This window comes from Megalops cyprinoides, chromosome 5 (genome assembly GCF_013368585.1).
Source record: "Megalops cyprinoides isolate fMegCyp1 chromosome 5, fMegCyp1.pri, whole genome shotgun sequence".
NCBI classification, from domain to species: Eukaryota; Metazoa; Chordata; class Actinopteri; order Elopiformes; family Megalopidae; genus Megalops; species Megalops cyprinoides.
The window spans coordinates 31100524-31121342 of record NC_050587.1 but is presented as its reverse complement, the minus strand read 5'-3'; the positions used below and the strand labels follow the sequence as shown (position 1 = coordinate 31121342).

The 20819-nt window shown below is 40.5% G+C and overlaps 5 protein-coding genes across 5 annotated transcripts in view; 4 read left to right on the top strand and 1 right to left on the bottom strand.

Moving 5' to 3' along the window:
- Nucleotides 1-4698, top strand: part of LOC118778430 (myosin-IIIb) — a 36243-nt gene extending 31545 nt beyond the window's left edge. The window contains exons 24-30 of the mRNA XM_036529958.1: nucleotides 307-437; nucleotides 543-739; nucleotides 1615-1704; nucleotides 2503-2668; nucleotides 2984-3331; nucleotides 3936-3996; nucleotides 4570-4698. Of these exons, the coding sequence (XP_036385851.1) occupies nucleotides 307-437; nucleotides 543-739; nucleotides 1615-1704; nucleotides 2503-2668; nucleotides 2984-3331; nucleotides 3936-3996; nucleotides 4570-4577 (1001 nt within the window). The 3' untranslated portion in view covers nucleotides 4578-4698. The remainder of the gene's footprint in view (nucleotides 1-306; nucleotides 438-542; nucleotides 740-1614; nucleotides 1705-2502; nucleotides 2669-2983; nucleotides 3332-3935; nucleotides 3997-4569) is intronic.
- Nucleotides 4699-5591: 893 nt separating this feature from the next.
- Nucleotides 5592-7409, top strand: ccl27b (chemokine (C-C motif) ligand 27b). Its single transcript, XM_036529896.1, has 3 exons — nucleotides 5592-5652; nucleotides 6528-6645; nucleotides 7179-7409. The coding sequence occupies exons 1-3, from the start codon at nucleotides 5592-5594 to the stop codon at nucleotides 7297-7299; spliced, it is 300 nt and encodes a 99-aa protein (XP_036385789.1). The 3' UTR covers nucleotides 7300-7409.
- Nucleotides 7410-8352: 943 nt separating this feature from the next.
- LOC118778429 (28S ribosomal protein S36, mitochondrial-like) lies at nucleotides 8353-11452 on the top strand. Its single transcript, XM_036529957.1, has 5 exons — nucleotides 8353-8360; nucleotides 8657-8717; nucleotides 9845-9940; nucleotides 10120-10392; nucleotides 10535-11452. The coding sequence occupies exons 1-5, from the start codon at nucleotides 8353-8355 to the stop codon at nucleotides 10550-10552; spliced, it is 456 nt and encodes a 151-aa protein (XP_036385850.1). The 3' UTR covers nucleotides 10553-11452.
- A 737-nt stretch (nucleotides 11453-12189) lies between these two features.
- LOC118778035 (pyridoxal (pyridoxine, vitamin B6) phosphatase) lies at nucleotides 12190-15702 on the bottom strand. The gene is made up of 2 exons (XM_036529349.1): nucleotides 14749-15702; nucleotides 12190-14068 (listed from the first exon to the last, which is right to left on the bottom strand). Exons 1-2 carry the CDS (start codon nucleotides 15347-15349, stop codon nucleotides 13740-13742), a joined length of 930 nt encoding a protein of 309 aa, XP_036385242.1. The 5' UTR covers nucleotides 15350-15702; the 3' UTR covers nucleotides 12190-13739.
- Nucleotides 15703-16208: 506 nt separating this feature from the next.
- setd9 (SET domain containing 9) lies at nucleotides 16209-19672 on the top strand. The gene is made up of 6 exons (XM_036529882.1): nucleotides 16209-16345; nucleotides 16960-17297; nucleotides 17828-17951; nucleotides 18588-18703; nucleotides 19031-19136; nucleotides 19585-19672. Exons 1-6 carry the CDS (start codon nucleotides 16248-16250, stop codon nucleotides 19670-19672), a joined length of 870 nt encoding a protein of 289 aa, XP_036385775.1. The 5' UTR covers nucleotides 16209-16247.
- The last annotated feature ends 1147 nt before the right edge of the window (nucleotides 19673-20819 follow it).

Sequence of the window (20819 nt, the reverse complement as noted above, 5' to 3'; positions counted from 1 at the left end):
ATCCTTGTGAAATCACTCTTTACAAGCCATACATGCTCTGATGTAGTAAAAGCATGGGTAACAATTAGGTAACAACATAGTAACAACTGCTACATTACAGGTGAGTTGTATGAATGTTACAGTTTATCTGGGAGCCAGAGTAAATCTCACCTCTGCTTTCATTTTCAGAAAGTGTAATAGGGTGTCCAGCTCTTCATTGAGCAGAGTTGCTCTTTTTGAACGTTGGATGTGTGAGATGTAGATGGTGGAGGTTTTGAGCAGAAGCAGTGGTGGTTGTGAGGGTTTACGTTTGTGTGTGTGTTGCAGGGCCTGTTTCACCGCCCGTACCGTTACCGAGGAAGAAGAAGCCTCAGCCCAGACCTCGCTCCATTCTGCCAGGAAGTCCCAAGGCTGTCCAGTTGGCCCCTGTCCCCCGGCCACGCAGCAAGCAGTTTGAGGTATGGGGTCTGTCTGTCTCTATCTACTGTACTGTCTGTCTATAAATAGATTTTTAAAATCTATATCTAGATTTTTTTCTTTCCTTTCTGCCCTTTTCTTGACAGGCCACACCCTTTGACAACGACCTGCATGTGAACAGTAACCTCGCCTCCCATGTGGGCCAGCCGGATGGGGAGGAACGGGCCAAAGAAAAGCACAAGAAGAGGAGGAACACCATCCGCTGGTTCAAGGAGACGCAGGCCAGGAAGGTGGTGCGGAATGGAGCCTTCCCCTGCTGGTTCCACGGCATGATCACGCGCAGGTGAGGAGCTCAGGACAGGTCTGAATTACAAAAATTTTATATCACACCATCCTATTATCATCATCATCATCATCATCTTCATCTGCTTCTCTTTCATCATAAACCTCTGGTATCATTACATTAGTATTAGAAGATGATGTGTCACAATGAGGATCCAGGACCCAGAGTCTGCTTGTAAACCTTCTGTAAGACATGGCTGAGGCACCCCTAGGTAGACAAGCCTACATTATACACTCCTGGAAACTGCAGCTCTATACAGTACTTTACTCCATTCACACTTTCCATGGCCATACCAATCCTGCTAATGAACAAGAGGGTGGGAACATCATAACAGCCTAAAAAATTACACCAGCTGGCTTGACAATCCATTTCATATGCCAACTTTCCTGTTAGCTCCTGTGGTAAGCAGGAGCCAGTAGTGCCTTGAAACTGTTCACATAAATCGTTGATATTGATCTAGTGCTATCTCTGGAATTTTAAGGGAAATGAAGGTGAATATTGCCATGCACCTAAGAAGGCCTTTCAGTCAGTCCTCTGTCTTTGATGGAACACAGGAAATTAATTCCTTAATAGCTCTCTGGGTATCAGGTTGTGACCTTTATGAAAAACCCTTGGGGTGACAAATAGTACAGCAAATCGTGACAGACCAGTTCCCTCTAGGCAAAGTATCAGAGGAAGGAGTTTGTTATACAAGGCCAATAACATAAAAGACTCGTGTCAAATTAATAGCATTTGAAAGACATGAATTTGAAAATTAAATTGAAATTGTGTGCTGTGTGGGAGGAGGAATGTCTGTCTCGCCCTCTCCACCTCCTGTTTGAGTGATCTGAAGCTAATGGAACTCCTGGCTAACCCTTAACTGAATGTTTTCCCAGGCAAGCTGAGGACCTCCTGACAGACAAGCCCGTTGGCTGCTTCTTGATTCGAGTCGGGCAGAGCCGGGAGGGTTACACGCTAACGTACAGGTATGGCTGCCAACTCCCCACCAGGAAAAAAAAAAAAAAACCAAGAGGAATGAAAGTCGCCTGTTCTTTCTAAAGGAGAGGAACAAGCTGTGCGCCATGGTGTTGAAGAATAAGTAGCTATCTGCTGCAAATGGCTGATAAGGCAGAACGAGCATGGGAGAAGTAGCATAATCCCATTTGAGATTACTGCCATTGCAGTACTGTTCCACGCGGCTTGTCACTTCCTGTTACCAGACAAACTCTGAGTGCATACACAGCACACGTACCCAATCAGAGCCGTTCGTCACAACCGCAAAGCCTGTGAGAATTCAGGCATTGCATTGCGTTCGGCCAGTTCGAAATTGTTACGGCAGTACTTCGCTCCTTTGTTTTCTAAATCAGAATGTGTTGAAGAAGAAGTGAACGTTCACTGACAAATATTTATGTGCCTGTCACATTATGTTAAATGTGATTTGTTATAGAAGCAAAATTTAACAGGGCAGAACCCACACAGTGTGACACAGCCTGTTGCCCATTTAGACTTTAAGCCTGAACTGTTGGCCTATAGTGCTTTGAAGCTCCATTTTGTTAAAATTGTCTGTCATTAAAATATGTGGAAGGAAGGAAGGAATGAATAAATATTATCACCTGTCCAAGCCGGAAATATATTGCTAATGAGTCGCATGCTGATGAGTGCATAAATACATCAAATAGCACAAACAATGAAGCCATTGGGTGTCTGTCGCTATGTATTGATGCAGCATGAATTGGACAGAAAGTGGCTCTGTCTGACCTCTGACCTCTCTCATTGATACGCAGGGCCAAAGACCGCTGCAGACACTACATGATTGAGATGCAGACCAATGGCAAGTATGTTATCCTGGGGGAGGACCGGGCACACCCCTCGCTGCCTGACCTGGTGGAGTACCACACCCGAGTGGGCATCAAACCCTTCATGGAGCTTCTCACTGTGCCCTGTGGACAGGTAATCCCACACCTGCGGATCACAATCCTACACACAAAGTGATGCTCTTCGTTTAAATATGTGGGTGAAATTTTATGCTACAGCAGTCAGCGTCACCATGGTGAGATTAAATCAAAGATTAAGTCACAATTGCTAGTGGAGGCCTAAGATGTATGGGAGTATGGGAATGGGAATGGGAATAAATGATCATCAGGACCTTATTGTAAATGAATGATGGGATTGGACACTAAGCGTATCCCACCATGAGCTCTAAGCAGTACTCCACAATGGCCAGATGAACTGACCTCCTTACAGGCCAAGTTTGTGCTGTTCCAGATGTGTGACCAGGAGCCAGACTATGAAGAGCTGAAGAACCCAATGCTGGCACCATCATGGGCTGACAGCAGCCATGGCCCCGGGGAGGAGGACTCTGGGCCAGACCAGGTGCATCTGGAGCTGCAGCGGCTCTTTGTCCCACCGGGTCAGAACCCGAGCCTGGAGGCTCAGAAGCCCCCAGTGTTGAGGAGGATCTCAGACCGTAGGTTCCGCGCCGAGAGCGGGGAAAGCCGAAACTACCTGGCGGGTGCAGATCATGAGGAGGACCCGGCTACAAAGGGCAGGCCCTTTCCTCGCCTCTACCCCTCCATCCGACTGGCCATGAGGGAGATCCAGCAGATCCAACAGGTGAGGCCCCTACTTTCATACATGAAAAGAACCACCTCTGAAAAACACACTTCTTTCCTTTTTTTGACTTACGTGTTTTATTCGGGTTGAAAGAACCCATAGGAGCTCCCTTCCTGTCTATTGAGTTCTGTAACATCTCTTGTCATCACTTGTCCGCCCAGAAACACATCCTTCTTACTCATGAACGTTTGATCTGCATTGTTTCTCCCCCCTTTCTCATATGCTTTGGTGCCACAGTATTGACACTCTTCCCGGTCACAATTTTAATGACTGCTTTTCTCATAACTGTTGCGAAATTGCCGCACCTCAGGGGCTGTTATGATTAAGACTTTTATCCAGTCAAAACTTGCTCTCTTGACAAGTATCTGAACAGGCAGAAAGATAAACAGAATTCTTTGGCTTTGTTCATGGTTTCGTTTTAGGGGTGAGGGGAGTACAAAAATGTGTGAGGTTCTTACCCTCTGAAACAGTTGTCTGCTTTAACTGAGGGTGAACATCTCCATGTCTGACTTTGTGGGATTTGTCCATTTGGAATAAGCATGTGTGAGCCTGGTCACTGTTGCATCTGCCATAACTCTGACTGGCTATGGTCTCTTGTTATCAGCACTTCTTAGCCAGCCAGGAGCAGTGTCCTTCCTTTCCCAGCACCAACTGGAAAACTGCAGGTGAGCAAAGGGGACCTCCCTGGCCACAGCAGATCCTCTCTGTCTGACACTGTCTTGAACATCAGTGGCACCCATTAATAGACATCTATGGTGGTGCTGTGAGAGATGGAGGGAACCCAGGGAAAGTGTTTGGTTGAACAGAGGAGGCATGTACATATGCGTCTGGGTCAGCCCAGTGATTTGGTTCATGGTGGTTAATTCTAGACCCGAGAGTTATGAACCTGTTTTAACAGAAGAGTTCTAGGTCCATTTCCAGCTCTAACTAGATAAACATTAAATGAAACTGAAATAATCAAATTTGTCAAACAGCAGCCCTTTAACTATGGAAAATAGTTAAGGTGCTGTTTAACTTTTGGGAATGCTCCAGGTCATTAAATTTGCATGTCACTCATGGCAAAATGGATTTTAACATGGTGGATGTACATGCTCTGCTTTCAGAACACAAGACCTGTACTAAAAATGCCTGGCCCAAGCCAATGTTATGTGCAACAAATGTGTCCCTCACTGTGGATGTTTTATTAATGCCACCCATGTTTTATTTTCATATAATTTTCATTTCTTAATTTTTTTCAGATGCATAACACAAGACAAAGATTTAACCACATTCCATGAAGCTGCTACTTGTTGAATTACAGAAACAAAAGGCACAGCAGAACTGTGTCCATTGAAAACATTTTTTCCGGGTTTTAACAGTAAAAAATGAGGAAAATCTCCTCATCAGGAGTGTTTTAAACTTTTGCTGGACTGAGGTTTTAATTTAATTATGCTTTGTTTTACTGTATGCTCTTGTTTTTTGTGCATATTTAATTGTAAATGATGTATTTTGAATTTTTATATGTAACAACTCACTGAATAAATGGTGTTTGTTTTGTATGGTTTGGTTAATTTTTAAGCTGTCAGTGGTTTTATTTTAAAACCAACATAATTATGGTACAGTGGTCGGGTTTAGTCATTGTTTGGTCATTGTGTGGTACTGTTTGGCCATTTGCTTTCTGAATGCAACATGAATGGATGTGTTTGTCACTTGGATCTGAACAGGATGGTCTGCTTCACATTCACTTGTGGTCAGACTGTAAAACCAAAGGTTTATTAAAACTCAAGATTAAAGGAACCAGAAAAAAAAGAAAATTAAATTTTTCTTTTAATTACACATTTAAGTAAGTTCAAACAATTTGGTAGGTGAAAAATACTTAAAATGGGTATTTATTTGAACTAAATTTCAGATTGAATTGTACGCAAACCCTACAGGTCTACAACCCAAAGGTTGGTCTCCTTCCTGTTCAGTTTAGTTTGGAGCAATCGTATATGGGAACTTGCCAAACAATGCCTTGTCATTTGCGTGACTTTGAAAATGTGCAAGATATCAAATGAAATTTGTAAGTACAATAGATTTTTTTTACTTTTAATTTCACCTACAATTTTCCATTTCTTTTAACTCACTGTGATTACTTAGATTTGTTTATCCTGTCAGTCACAGTATGATTGCCAATGTTAATACTAACTGAATCAGCCAACAAGCTTTGCCTACAGGCACAGGGTGTGGCATATTCTATGTGCATATAAGCTCAGACAAGACTCAAGCTCTCAATCTCACCATGGATCTCAAGGTTGCTGCCGTTCTGCTCTTTTTGTGTGCTACTGTCACCATCACTGAAGGTAAGAGTGGACGTGGGTGTAGATTGAAGGATTGAAACTCACTGAAGTCTGGAACCAAGTTTAGCAAACTTTCAAGGGTCAGAACTACAGAGCTGTGTTGTAGTGATGTGGTAACCAGAGGGTTTTTGGTTCTAATTATAGGCTGAATGACACTGTTCTGCTCTTGAACAAGATATTTTACTTGAACTGCACGGGTGAAAATGCAGCTCTCTACCTGGCTAATCATAATGAAAAATTAAAGAGTAATTCATCAAAAGATTAATTTATCTCGGTGATTCTTGTATTTTATGCTGAAACAAGAAGTGAATTTTTAATTTAGTCAAGTTTTTAATAAGGATAACTTGATTGATTATACTAAAAGCTGTTACAGATGTGCAAGGACTATACATGTTGCCAAGATGTAACCTTCTAGCCACTGTTCAGTCATTATTCCTGTCAGCATTTTGGCAATGAAAATCACCTTGAGGTAGAACTGCACAGCTATTGTAAGTGCATTATAAGCCTGCAAGCAAAAGCAATTTATTTATTCATGAAAGACTGTCCACCTGGTGACACACAGGCATCCGAGTGTTGGCAAGATGGTAAAACCATGCAATTTGCAGGACAGTCGGGTCTGCGTCTGACAAAGATCGCTAGCTAGCGCTAACATATAAGACCTACCAATAAGTGACTAAAAGGGATTCTGAATTTGAAACAGCTGTGATGCTAAGGTATGACTCTCCATAAATGTGTCCTGCCACTCCTCATTATTGTCCTTTTGAGTACATTTAAGCATAATGTTTTTGTCTTTATTGAATGGGAGGGATTTTTTTACCCATCTTTATAGAATGTGAATGCCTTGTTGACACAACAAAATAACCTATTCTCTCTTTTAGGCGCCATACCCAAATGTTGTGTGGCCACTTCAAAATTAATTCCTCGAAACATTTTGAGAAAAGTGGATAAGTTTGACGTTCAAAGCAGCCATGGTACATGTGAAATTGATGCGCTGATGTAAGTTGTTAGGGTTAAGAAAAAGTAATGGATACATCTATAGAATCTGAAAATCTGAAAATTCTAAGTACAAGGAGACATTTTATGTAACAAAACATACTGTACATATGATAAAATAAATTGCCTGTTCAAATTAATACATTTAATAAGTAATCGTACATTTATCGCAGAATATATGCTTAAAATTGCAGGGAGATAGGATAACTGATATTTCAACTGATAGAACTGATTAACTGATATAATAAATGTCAAGATCCCCAGCTGCCTCTATATCTGGCTACCTAATCACCATAACAGTTGACATGTATACATACATGCACACACACATACACACATACACATGCGCCTTTATTACAATGCTACATACAATAAATACAGAATGAACTTTTTGATGTCAGTACCTTATATCTTCTATTAATGCTGAAATAGGTGCAAAAGGAGAAGAATGTGATTAAAATACTGGAAGCAGATGTCTGCAAGTTATGTATTAATGTGCTCATATCTGTGTATAATTACGCTTCTCTTCAATTCAGACTGCATGTGAAAGGAAAGAAGTACTGTGCCCACCCAGACGTAAAGAGGATCCTGAGACAGGTGGAGAGAAACAGGCGAGAGAAGCAAAGGGTGAAGCTGGGATGGATCACGAAGAGATGAGAATCACCAGAGCACAGGAAATGCCTGAGAGACTAAGCTGATAGTGCCATCTTCTCTAGGGACTTTTCTCTATGGCATGCTGTCTGTTGGCCTGCCTCCTTGCCTGGTAACTACTTCAGAGCCACCAGTAATCAGATTTCCATCTGTCTTTCAAACGCTTTCCATATCAGTCTCAAATTATAATTATGTAGCTTCATGTGTTTTTGGTAAACATGTATACATGCATTTTCACATGACTGTATGCATGCGAGTTTTCTTGTATTCTGAAGAGCGAAAATCATTATAAATCAATTTACAAGAAACCGAGTGGCATTCTTTTGTAATGACAGTTACCAGTGCAGTACTTGGCTGATTGCCATGCATATAGCTGAAGATGAGAAACGCCATGACCACCACTGCACTCTACAACAATTCCTGAAACAGGACTGCATGTAGTGAAACCAGCCAGTTTGGACAAATCACTCATCTCCTTTAACTTAATGGGTGGTGGAGGAATTGTGTGTCTGCTAAATGAATATAATGTGATGTAATGAGTGTGCCTGTGATCTTGACACTACCTTTGCCCATCTTTTGGGGTTGCTGATCCCCCTTCAGTGCATGTGTATCTACACTGTCCAGATCAAGCTACTTACAGATTATCAATTGCATTTTACATTATGTTTGTCATGATTACAAAAGCTGTGAATTGAACAGATTGCTAACTACTGGTTGTTATGTACCTGTGCAATAAAACTTTAATGTGGCTCATTAGTTTAAGTGTGACCCCCAATATCTTTCTCATTAAAATGGGCTACTCAAATGTCTCATTGGGAAAGGAACACTAGAGAAAGGTTGAGGTGTCAACAGTATTTTATTGCATTACATTTTCAGAAATACAGTTTTGTTTGCTAATACAGAGTCAATTTGAAAATGTAATTTAAAAGAATCATAATAAGAAATAAGGTTAATAATAACTGTAATTAATAACAGTAAATGGTAGGCATAATTTAATATGTGTTATTAGAAATATGCAATATTCAAGTAAATAAACGCTATTAAATAAGGCTTTTGAAGATGGACAAGTTTGTTTTAAGGGGTATATTTAAGAGTGAACGTTTATAAAAGTAAAGTTTTTTTAACAATGTAACCTAGTACAAGGCAATCTTAAGATGAATGAGTATCTGTGGAAAATAATTAAAGAATATAAACAGAATGTTTAAAATGTTTTAAAAGCTTGTCAGACACGGGTCTTCCTTAGCCTCGCTTGTACTGTAGACAAATGAGAACCTTTTGCCTGAGTTTAATCGCTGCATTTCATTTCACACGACAGCACCATCACGCCCTCCTGTGCTTCGAGGGAAAAAAAAAAGATTTAAAGTCTCCGGGAGAAGGGGTGGAAGGTCACAAAAATGGCCGCCGCCACTAGAGTCGTGATCCAGGTACTTTACGACATGAAATAATCACCGTAGCGTACGTTAGCTAGTTAGGGACATCTGTAATGCATCTTCAGTAGCAGTCAGAAGCGTCTACGATTTGGCCACAACATTTAGCTACCCCGCAAGATGTAGTGTTAGATAACTGTTTCTTGCATTAATTTCGCAACTCGTTGCTGGGTAGTTCGTCAGGTTGTCCGCTAGTCTTTGTAAGTTTCAGTGCCCTTGTTCTTAGTCAGTTAGCTAACATTTGGAGGCTAAAAACTTTAAGCAAGCCAACTCGGTACATAGTAAGTTAATCAGGTAGCAAGCGAGTTTCTCGTTGGTTGTCTCTGGCTTGTTTACCGAGATAGCTAAACTAATGAGTGAATTAGTTACAATTTTGTAATTTGCAATTGCCTAAATTGGACAGTCAGCTATCATTGGTTTCCAGTGTAGGCAGAAACCTGGCTTCCTAACGAACTGTAGTCTATCTGGCTAGGAATGAGTCACAAGTTCAGCTAGTTACAATGACAGACATTACTATAAATGTGCCATGCTGTTACATTATAGAACAGAATTCAAAATTAATTAAACTTTAATGACAACTATATACTGGCAGTGGCCTTGGTTGTTGTATAAGTAGCTAGTTGCATAATCTCATTAGTCAGGACGTGGTTTGGTGATGGTTAAAACCACAAACTGATTTTATGCCTTGGCAAGATAATGGTTTTTGTATTTGTTGTGATTGCAATGAAGACTTGGTGCAGACGTGCATTTACACGTTTTGTGCATGCTTTTAAAAGTACATAATTACTACACGTTTAAATCGGTGTATTTTTTGAAAAGAGGTCATGTTTCTAATGTAATTTACATGTATTATTCCTAAATTGTTTAATATTGCAACAATGGTAGAGGGCTTTCTTTTTCCACGATCAGGTAGATGATTTGTTGATTTTCAGGATTTATTAACATCTGGGGACTTGTGTGTCCTGGCTCTTTTGCTTCCAAGTTGGAGATATTTTGTGTTAAAAGTTTTGAACAAAAATTGGGTCAAAAATTGTTTCAAATTTTTCATGATTTCCTCTTATTTCTGGATGTTTATTTGGATGGCTTATGATTTAAATGCTGCTGTTTTGGGCTTTCTTTCAAAGGCTGTGCGGCCTCATGCTCCTCTAATAAAATTCCCCAATCGTCTGGGTGTTCCAAGGCCTAAGGGTGAGTTTTTAATTTTAGCAAATAATCCACAAGTCATTCATATGCATTATTATGAAGTTTAGGCTTGAGCTTGAAAACTGCAGATGTAAATTTTTTTGCTGTATTTGCAGGACCCAGTATCTAATATCAACAAGCAGATTCTGCTGCTGTTTTGCTGTAGTATCCAAGCTTGCCTCTGGTGATTGCTGGGTGGGCCTAGTATCTAGCATAGCTAATGCTTGCTGGTGCAAATGCTAAGTGCTCAATGCTAGTATCGATGTCCATTTCAGTCCAGGAAGCACTGAAAATAGCAGCCCCTCCGCAATCCAGTGGGACCCACAGTTTACCACAGTCTGTAGCATCAACACCGAGGCCAGTGGCAGTGGCGAGTGTAGCCTCCCCGAGCCGCGACGCCACCCCTCCGGACACTGCCGCCACTGCCAAGGCCCTTCCTCAGAAGTACCGCAGGAGGACACTAGCTGTTGAGGAGATGGACTACATCCAGGTGAGTTCCAGTGAGGCACGATTTCCTCGCTCTTGTCAAGACTATCAAGTAGCAAAGGCAGGAACCTGCTTAATTGTTTGTTCATTCTGTATGTATATAGGGGAAAAAAGTTTCATCCTTATCCTTTTCCTCTGTTTTACAGCGTGGCGGACCAGAGTGACCCTTAGAAGTACTTGATTATGAATTGGGCAAATCAGTGGCTCTTCTTTTTCTGAATGTTTTTCCACACAGTGTGCTTGCTACATTAGTTTTTTTGTATATTTTACTGGGTCTTTGGTGGGAAAAGTGCTAAAATATTGGGGGTTGATGGGAGATTACGTCCAGAGTTCATCATCCATTTTCCACTGAGATGTGGACTCGATGTTCCATCATTATGCCTGCTACATTTTGTTCTGTTACCCTGTTGAACACAACTGAGAATTAAAGCTCTATTAATAATGGGAACATCAACCTTTTATCTTTAGATCATTTTGTTTGTGATCTCTGTTGTCGCAAGTTATGAGGTTGTATTACAACTTGAATTTTCAAGTTCAAACTATGTTCTGAATCAGTTGTGTCCTAGTAAGAAATGTCTGAAATGAAGCTGTACGTGTAAGGTTGTATAGTTCTGTGTATGATCACTTTGGAGTGATTAAAACTGAATTATGTCAATACTCATACTGTTGAATTTCTGTTAGATATTAGCTCTTTACACGATTCTGTCAGGACCTGGAATGAAGGTAAGAACTCAACATGTGTGTGGAAAAGCAAAGGGAAGCTGGATATTTTGCACAGTTTGGTCTTGAATTATGGAAACTGTATTAAGTTGTCATGTCTGGGGCCTTCAGAGAATATTGTATTTAAGTCAGAATAAATTCATTAAACTTTGCACTGGGGTTTGCAATGACTGACACATTTTTCATACAGTCAAGACAATATACATCTCACTATTTGAAAGCCACAATTGTCTTACCCTGAGGTCAAAAGAAAAAAATCTGTAAGTCTAATTGTTGTGTTATATGATACCATAATTTTCTTGATATAATTGCTATGAACAGCTGTGACATGTTGTAAAACAATATTTAAGATTGTAAGTGGTAAATACAACTGTACGTTAACTAGATTTGTCTACACACAGCAAGAGGACATTAAGTCCTGACAAGTTTTCCAGAATCAATGTCAGTTTAAGTTAAAAACAAAAATTCAGATAGGCTTCTACATACAGTAATGTACAAAGGACATGTAATTTATGTATATCAGGCTTACTGGGCAAACAGTTTAGCATTCCTTTAATTTAGTTACTGTATCTAGAAATACTTTCCATAAATATAGAAATATTCACTCATTGAAGAAAAAATCTAAGGAAGATTGAAAAGGATATCAAGATTTCCTTGTTAATCACATTTAGATTTTTTCAGAGTCAAGCCTTCCTTGTTGATCGATTGTAAACCACAATCTTCTGTCAACACAATCAGAAGGTAATGCAAGACACTGTAGCATGAAATTAGCCATATAAGAAAACCACAAGCATTAAAGATATCTATTTTCCACCCCCGACACACTCCTACTTTTAACATTCCTGCAAGCAATAACATTCTCTGGTGGTACTCTCTTTAAACTCAGTACCATTTATGCTTAAGACAAATATTAAACTACTGAACCACACTGGTATTCCTGAATACAGCATTTCCTTTTCTAAGTACTAGAACAACTTTTTACCACTTGCAAAACAGCACAGTTGAAGATTTATCAAAGTTACTACTTGGAATGGACACACTGAAAGTAGGCATTTGTGTTTTTTTTTCCTTAACAGCGTGCGAGTCCCATTTGCCCAGGTAATACTGCTTCATTTGGTACTCAGGCACCTATAAAACTTACCTATGCTCTGACTGTCTAAGGCCAAGCATCTATGTTCATTAAACATAGATGATACAAAAGGGAATGCTCATATTGGTTGGTGTCTTTATGCACATATGACAAACTGCTCCAGTTGATATTTTGGCATACTTTGCACAGTGGCACATATAACATTATCTAACAATGGAAATGTAAATAAATAATAAAAATGATCATTAAAATATGAATATGCCCTTTGTGACCTCTTACTATTAGTCATCTCATTTGACCAATCATCTTTACTCACTGCATCACTAATTTTCACATTTCTTGGGACAATAAGAGCATGTGTATGGCTGCATATGACTACACAGTATGAAGGGTAATACTCGTGTTTTCAATCCTTCAGACCTGTGCGTCATCAAACTATTTTTCAAAAATGTGATGCAGTCATTTTTGCTTCAAATCCTGTCAGCTAAAGGAGTAGTGGCAGTAGAAGGAGTAGTAGGAGTATTACATATCCATAAACAAAAAGTAGCTTTGTCTCACAGCTGTGAGCTAAGGTTAATATTATTAGGAAGGTCATATCCCCCATTGATAGATGAAAAAAGTGCTGAAGGAGGGCACATTTCTGCAACAAAGGCAAGAAACAGAAACTGGGAACCATTTCGTTTCTGCTCCCAGACAGAAGATGAGAAGTTTTCACGAGCCTCTGATCCAAGAAGTTTGTGTCAGAAAAAACGACTGCTGACTGAATGACAAAGATTATCACATGTCTACCCTGTCCACTGAATTGCACATTTTCAGGAATCACAAGTCATTTAACTGACTGACTGCTTACAACAGTAGAACTTGAGTGTATGTGGTCCGCAGTGACAGGGAAAGACTGAGGTACAGGGGACAAACTATTCATTGTGAATACAGTGTCATCAACGTTATTTTTATCAGCATGTTGTATGAATAAGTTATCTGAATACTCAATGAGGCTAAACGGCCCAAGCTACATACAGTATCCAGACTTGAGACCAGAGGAAGTTTTTTTCGCCAACTAGCATGCTAAGACAGGTTGATTGTCTCAAAGAGCACAACGTCGGTCCGTCTATTTCAGATAAGCAGATCTTAGCTTCATTGTTACCATCTGTGCATTCACTGCTGTTTCTCCAAGAGTTGTGTGGATCTAAAAGCACCTAGGATCTGCTTTTGGAAAACAGTACACTACGAAATTGTTACTCATTTTCTGTCAAGTACGTTTAAATGCTTCTGAAAGGTTGCTGCGGCCACACCCCAACATTCTGTCAAACCATGACTGCACAGCTGGCTCTGAGACATATTTATGTGCACATTGCACAGTTGTGCTTTTTTCTGAGATAGTCCAAACCAAGAGAGATAATGGCTCATGTAGCTGTGCTTAGGAGAAAACGAGGAGTAAAGTCCAGTAAAATTGTAGAGATAGTGTCGTGGGTGCACTGGCTGACTGCCCTTTGATTAGTGCAGGTCGCCAGAGTCCTCCTTGCTGCAGGCCATTGAGATCATCAGTCCTCCTCCTCAATCTGCAGGAAGTCAGCAATGGTGTCCACCACGTAATCCGGCACAAAGTCCTTCTTCTCGGGGGTGTCGCTGTCCTTGTATCCCTCGGCCTCCTCCATCTTGGAGACCCCCGTCAGGGTGAGCATGGTGTCCAGGCCGCAGTTGGTTCCGAAGAGGATGTCCGTCTCCAGGCGGTCACCCACCATGAGGGACTGGGCGGGGTCAACTCCGAACTGGCTGGCTATGCACTCGAACATGAAGCGGCTTGGCTTCCCGATCACAGTTGCCTTGCGGTCAGTTGCCGTTTCCAGTGCCGCAGTGAGGCTTCCTGAACCTGCACCAAAAAAATAAAATAAATAATGGAATGGGTCAGCTGGCATCCCCCTGAAATGCCAGCATCCTTGGTCTGCTGTATTAGCAGCACCATCAATAAGGCCAACATGCAGTACACTTTCAAAAGGGGCCCATCCCATGGCTTGACCCACTATGTGATTTTTGGCCCCACAAAGAATGGTATGCATTCAAGTCAGAATCACTTAGCTAGCGTTTTACTGCATCAATTCATGGCACATTGTGTAAACACCCTTGTTACACAAAATCTCTGCTTCCAATCAGCAAACCCGTGCTGAAATGGTCACGTGCTGGACTTCTTTTTAAGATGACCTGTATACATACTTACCGAACCACAAAGTTTGTTGAAAACAGTACGGTAGGGACGTTCATAGTTCAGAACAAATTATCTTAGCTAGTCATTAACCATGTATACGCATGAGCATTCCATTGGCATGATGACATGACATGGCAAAGCAACACAAACGTTTAAAAGTTCTACATTGCCTACAGATGACATTTCAACACCGTACCTTAAGCACAGGGCTAAATATTGTACCTCGACAGGCTTACGTGCCTTTAGTCAGTGGTGTCTGCACACCAAGATGTTGGCACTACCTGTCAAATGGATCCGAATAGGCAATGCAGGCATTATCTGGTTCAGCAGCGAATCCAATAACCTACCTGGCGTTACTCTACCACCTCTCAGTGGATGCCAAGGATCAGGGTCGGTGGCCAAAAACAAACAGTCGGCATTCCGCAAGTAGCAACAAGCTTTAGCCAGTTTCAGGAAATTAAATTTCTCATCGTACCCAACCAGAACTGCCTTGACTTCCGAATCTAACGGGCAGTCGTATATGCTCCCACCAGCGGTATCAGTCTCTTCTTCCACGAAAGGCACGCCAGCGTCCCGGAGCTCGTTGTACACTCCACTACCCCCGATGACAAAGACCTTGCCTTGCACCTTAGCCACGTCTCGCAAGTAAACCGCAGAGCAATACGCCGAACTAAAAATCTCCTCCTGTGCGACATCATTGAAGCCCAACCTGGAAAACTTCTGCACGTAGTTCTCCCTAGGCCTGGTGCAATTGTTGGTTACGAAAAATACGTTTTTGCCTTGCTGTTTCAATAAACTCACTACCTCCGGTGCACCAGGAACTGCCGTTTCGCCATTCCAAATCACGCCATCGCAGTCGAAAAGGACATTGCGTTTTGCATCAAGAAGCTCTTTAATTTGAGAGCCTCTGATCTTCTGACAACCTTTGCTAGTGACAGCGCCTGCCATTCTGGTAGATGCGTTGTGCAGCTAGCTAGCTAGCTTGTTAGCGGTATATACCGAAGAAAATTACGTCACTGTATTATAGAATGGATAAGGGCGGGTTCCTGTCGCTCCGCTACCTTTACCTGCCTCTGTTACAAGACATGCATATGACAATGATTAGAAAATGATAAAACAACGTCCTCACTCGAGGCAGTAGGCACATACATACACCTCCCATCTCCTACAGAACTGTGACACACGGCAAATGTTTTTTAGCCTGCAAGCCTCCTTTGCGTCCCTCTACCCATTCATTGGTATTGGTGCCGCTGTGTCACGTCGCTGCGTCCTGCTCATCCAATCAAACTGCACAGAGCCCACAGCTAGCTAGCTACGACTGCGCTCATTGCATCATTTTTGCTAGGTTTCTGTAGGTTTCCCATGTAAAAACGATCAACACTTATGGGAGTGAGAAGTGTTTGCAGTTGGCAAACACCTTAGTCAAAACGGCCAAAACTTTTTTTTTTAATGACAGCATGTTTTTACATGAAACAATCAGAGCAGTCTCTATTTAATATATTGGATTCCTCTGTTTTCAGTTGTAATAATTAATAATGCTGTGAAGTAAATTATCGGTGCTATTTAGTTTAATAGGCATTCTGAGCTTGCTCGTGCATTACATTTTCAATCATTGTAGTTACCAATGCTGTACTTTCGCTGCAGTTACTGATTTCGATGTTATATCGATGTTACCTAAACTATCCATTAACAACTCAACTTTTATTTCTCTGGTCTCTACGGTCAGCTGCCGACCACAATGTTGTTACTCACACGTCCCACTAGATGTCAGTATCCGTATATACCTGGCAAAAAGCAGCACCTCCGGTTCGCGAGGAAAATGTCCTCTTACTTCCTTCTTTGAGCTATGACAAAAAATCTACTGAAAATACTGAATGATAAATGGAGCTCTTATAAATATAGATTTGTTCCTTGGGTAGCCTTAAACCTGCGTAAAAATGAAAGGTAATCCCAAATGTTTGTCTGTCCAGAGGTTAAGAATTCGAGATATTCCTTACTAGCTAGGTTGCTAATTTAAGTAGCAAGGGTGCTCTTCAGTCAAAGGCAAAACAAGTGACTAGAAAGGGCATTTCTGCTCGATAGCAGGCTATGTCAATCAGTATACCTGTAAATACCCCATATAGCTACCGTTAGCACTCACACCATAAAGAGCTTAGCTAATGTTAGCTAGGGAAAGAAGTGTCCGAGGTGTGCATTTAGCTAGCCACACGACGAGCTTTGGATTTAGCAAAGGTGTTTAATCGCTAAATCAAATGTACAAATCAACAGTACAGTACCTGCTAGTGTCATAAACTAGCATGCTATTTTAATTTCCTATAATTCCCCATGCTCATCTTATAGCTAGTATACGGCTAACGAGCTACTGCTATGTCGAATATTTCCCAGCCAACTCATTTTGTAAACCTGTTGGTTAAGCCAGCTAATGTTCGGCTAATTGGCAAACTTTGTCAAAATAAAGGATGGGATTTTCTACCTGTGCAAAAAACGAGCTCAAAATAACATTTCTAAGCAAGCTCAAATTGCAAATATGATTGTAAACAATTGTTTTTTTTTTTCAGAACTCTGCGACAGGTAAAGGAGCGGTCCCAAGACAAATTGGTACTGGACGAAGAAGTGCACGCATCCTTACTTCACCTCTTTAGACAACTGTTTAAAAGTGACGTCAGGAGACATGGGGAAGTGATGCGCTTACTGCCACTTTCATCCCGAAATGTTTATCAGAGCCATGCTGAAACACTGAGAAGACCAGATCGTCGTCATGACCCATGTGAAGTTATGCTAGACTCAATGGGATTTAGCATAGAGCGAAGGCCGAGCTCCATGGAGTCAGCAGGAACAGGGGTCTTCGTTGCCAAGGGAATGGTACCCAAAGGAGCGACAGTAGCCATGTATCCAGGTACGGTATACTCACAGAGAGTAGTACCAGCTTGAGTTATTGATCACGGCTGTGCAAACACGTTGTCACTCTCTAAATGACCAGGATAGGAGAAGCGTGTACTACTAGTTTTTGTTGTTTTGTTTTGAGTTATTTTGTTTTACATCATTATTTTGTTAATTGAAAACTCAACTCTGAATAACTGTCAATGCATAAAGGCTCAAGACTGTTTTAAGATGTCACGAAGTAACAGTTTGGTGTAGCCTTGCCAATAAAAATGCCCTTTTCTTTGAAGTCATTGATCTCACTTGTCTGGAAGAAGCTGTTTTCTCATCATTCAAAAAAAAAAAAAAAGACTGTTAATTGGTGGATAGATGGACTAATCAAGTAAAAATGAATTACTGACAGCTCTAAGTATCAGTTTCCAGGAATCAGTTCTAATGAACATAATTCCTCCCTGTTGCAGCTTCACTGAGTGCTCATTAAGTAACCTGAATTGACCTACAGCCGATACCGACCCCTTGTTCATCTCCTCCTTGTTCTCTTCACAGGCACTGTCTATCAGACACACGAGCCCATTTTCTTCCAGTCTCTCCGCAATCCTTTTGTGTTCAGATGCATAGATGGTGTGCTAATAGATGGCAATGACAGAGGCATTTCCAAAATAGTATACAGGTAATGACGAGTGTCTTGGCAAAGACACAGTTTGCGTCATAATATTGTGCTTTTTTTCCCCCCCAAAATGTGCAATTTTGATGTGTTTATTGTCTTTTGATACATTTCTCAGCACCCGGACCACACTGGGTGTGCGTATGCATCTATATATTGACCTTTAGAATGCCCCAAGGGGCCTGCTTCTCATTGGGTTTGTTAACCTTTTCTGAACTCCTTTTTTGATCTTGCTATAAAAATGACATTTTCATGACTTTTTTTAACATGTTGTCATTTGTTGATGGTATACAACTTCAGCATAATAGGCAATGTGGCTGTAACCGTTATTTTTGCGGATAAACCAGTAAAGTATGAGAAATATTAAGTAGATTTCCAGTGCTGTTTTCCAGTAGCTGGAAGACTGGTGGTAGAACTGTTGCACTTTGTATATTTTACCAAAAGTTATGGTTTTGCATTCAAACATTTGTTCAAGCATTTGTTAACTGAAGTGAATTTTCTTGTGAGTGAGGTTACATTTCATTGTTTTTCCTATGTATACTGCACATCAATAAACTGCAGAGAAAAGACTATCACTGAAAAGTAAGAAGATGGTCATATTTATATTTGATAGTGATAACTTTCATTGGTCATGCTTTCCAGGTCATGCAGTGGGAGGGACAGGCTGGGTCCTTTTAGGCTCAGTGACATCACCTGGTTGACAGCCAATCCAGACAACCCACTGGCGGTGGGTCAGTACGTGAACAACTGTTCAAATGGCACGTCACCTATCTTTCTTCACAGTGAGAACTACAGCACATGTCAGCGTCATGCTCGAAGCACAGTGCTAAATGTTAGGAAATGTTAGGAAAAGTCTGCACAAGCACTTCTGGATAATCTTGCGCCAAGATCATTTTCTCTCAGGGTTTGGAGTCAAGATTATTAAACAATTGGGTAAGAACAACTTAGAAGGTGCTGAAAGCAATATGGATCCAAGTTAGGAGATGACAACAAACTGGAACTTACCTATGTATTTTTTGTAATTCACCACCCTTACCCTTTTACTGATATTATACTTATCTTGTCTTTTATTTTGACTATTTTAGAAAAGCCAGCAAATGTGTGTTATCAGGAGTTTGACGTACCAGCGGAATTTCCTCTTGAACTTCGTCAGTATCTTCCAAACGTTAATTACAGGCATGACACACAAATGTAAGTCCTTCATGAAACAGCACATTTAAAACACCCGTTGCGATTTATAACGATCATAGAATTAATATATTTTATTCATCATCCACAGACATGCGCTGTGCTTGTTAAGAGTGATCATAGAAAAGAACCATCTGATCCAGAGAGACTTAGGAGAGAGAAATTACTGAACTGTGGTGAACATCTTTGGCTTTCTCTCTAAATCTTAAATGAGTAGAATTGGCTGTTGACCATTACTTGAGACTAGACCATGTCAGTCTTTGAAGTACTCTGAAAATGACTGTCCTTATTTTAATACACCGAGACCCAGTTGGAAGCTAAAAGGATTTGTTTAGACAAAGTTGGCTCTCATCTCTCTAGACAGTTACGATGGGCCATGCAGGAGAGCAGGTGGAGAGCGCACTTGCCATGTATTGATCGGATGTGGTTTCTGTGTCTGTTTCTCTTCCAGGCCACTAAGATGTGTGGTTCTTGTGGCTTTGAAGAACATACACTCAGGGGAGGAACTTTTCTCAAACTACTACACCATTGTTCATTAGGTCACACTTGGCTCTCTGCATATTTTTAACATTGTATGTACCATTACAAAGACAATAAAAATGTTATTTAATCTTGTGTGGTTCATGGCTGGTGTGTCACCGCTTTGTCATCGTTGATGTCATCTTTTCGTCATGTGAATTAAAAGCTAGTTTGCTTTAAGTTGAGGCTACACTATGACCAGTGCCACCTCTAGGCTTGGGCCCTTGAATGGAAAGTCTTCTTAGGAATGCAAGATACTTAGGTAATGTTTAACTTTTGACTAGGCCAAGAGGGTTCTCTAAATACATAATACATAATGTCTGGAGGTATAGATGTACAATTACTGTGTAACTCATCTGTTACTACACACTTGTTTAATAACATCAAATGTTAGTGTTAGATTTTAGGTTCAAGGTTGAGGTAGTCATTTTTAAGATATTTGTGCAACTATATCAATAGCAAACCTTTGGTGCACATTACTCCCTTACAATGTCCACTTCTATAAATGCTAATTGTAATTCAATATATTGTAATTGCTGTGTAAGTATATACACATATATAACCAACTTTTTATAAGCATTTGCAGCACCACTTTGAATTTAGTCTTCTTAAATTTTAAGATCTAAAACCATAGTAGGACAGTGCTAATGTTACTTAGCCATGGTGTGTGTGTGTACATACATATATACGTATACATACTACACAATTGTATATAACTACCACTATCTACAGTATAGAATAAGTAGCTTATTCAACATGGATTGTAAAACATTCTAGATAAGAACCAAAGAAGCACAAAATAAAGACCACCACAAACGAACTGGTGTATGGAGGGCAGCTCATTTAAAACTGAAGGTTGGTGCATCTGTAAATCAAGTGATAAACAGATATCCAATGCACCGGACTGCTAAATATCTCCATAGGATGGTGGAAGGAAGGGAGGAAGGAATACTCAGACGAAGACTTCCAGAGCTTTATTTCTGGATCTGTACACCAGGTATTAAAGTACAACATAAAATACAAAATAATGCTCAACGAAACAAAAAAACAAAACCAGTGTTTATGTACAAATATAAACAATAAAGATTTCCTCTTGAACATTTCTGATATTAAATGCTGTTTTGATTGTCTATATTTTCAGGCTATATTTTTACTCAAAGTTTCTTT

Bases quoted from the DNA above. Each gene is read 5' to 3' on its own strand.
- ccl27b (XM_036529896.1), top strand. From the start codon at position 5,592: ATGGATCTCAAGGTTGCTGCCGTTCTGCTCTTTTTGTGTGCTACTGTC. The intron at 5,653-6,527 runs GTAAGAGTGGAC...TCTCTCTTTTAG, and splicing joins TACTGTCACCATCACTGAAG to GCGCCATACCCAAATGTTGT. The intron at 6,646-7,178 runs GTAAGTTGTTAG...TCTTCAATTCAG, and splicing joins TGTGAAATTGATGCGCTGAT to ACTGCATGTGAAAGGAAAGA.
- LOC118778429 (XM_036529957.1), top strand. The intron at 8,718-9,844 runs GTACTTTACGAC...TTTCTTTCAAAG, and splicing joins CCACTAGAGTCGTGATCCAG to GCTGTGCGGCCTCATGCTCC. The intron at 9,941-10,119 runs GTCATTCATATG...TATCTAGCATAG, and splicing joins TTTTAGCAAATAATCCACAA to CTAATGCTTGCTGGTGCAAA.
- LOC118778035 (XM_036529349.1), bottom strand. From the start codon at position 15,349: ATGGCAGGCGCTGTCACTAGCAAAGGTTGTCAGAAGATCAGAGGCTCT. The intron at 14,069-14,748 runs GTAGGTTATTGG...TTTTTGGTGCAG, and splicing joins AGGTGGTAGAGTAACGCCAG to GTTCAGGAAGCCTCACTGCG.
- setd9 (XM_036529882.1), top strand. From the start codon at position 16,248: ATGACAAAAAATCTACTGAAAATACTGAATGATAAATGGAGCTCTTAT. The intron at 18,704-19,030 runs GCACGTCACCTA...TGACTATTTTAG, and splicing joins CGTGAACAACTGTTCAAATG to AAAAGCCAGCAAATGTGTGT. The intron at 19,137-19,584 runs GTAAGTCCTTCA...TTTCTCTTCCAG, and splicing joins TACAGGCATGACACACAAAT to GCCACTAAGATGTGTGGTTC.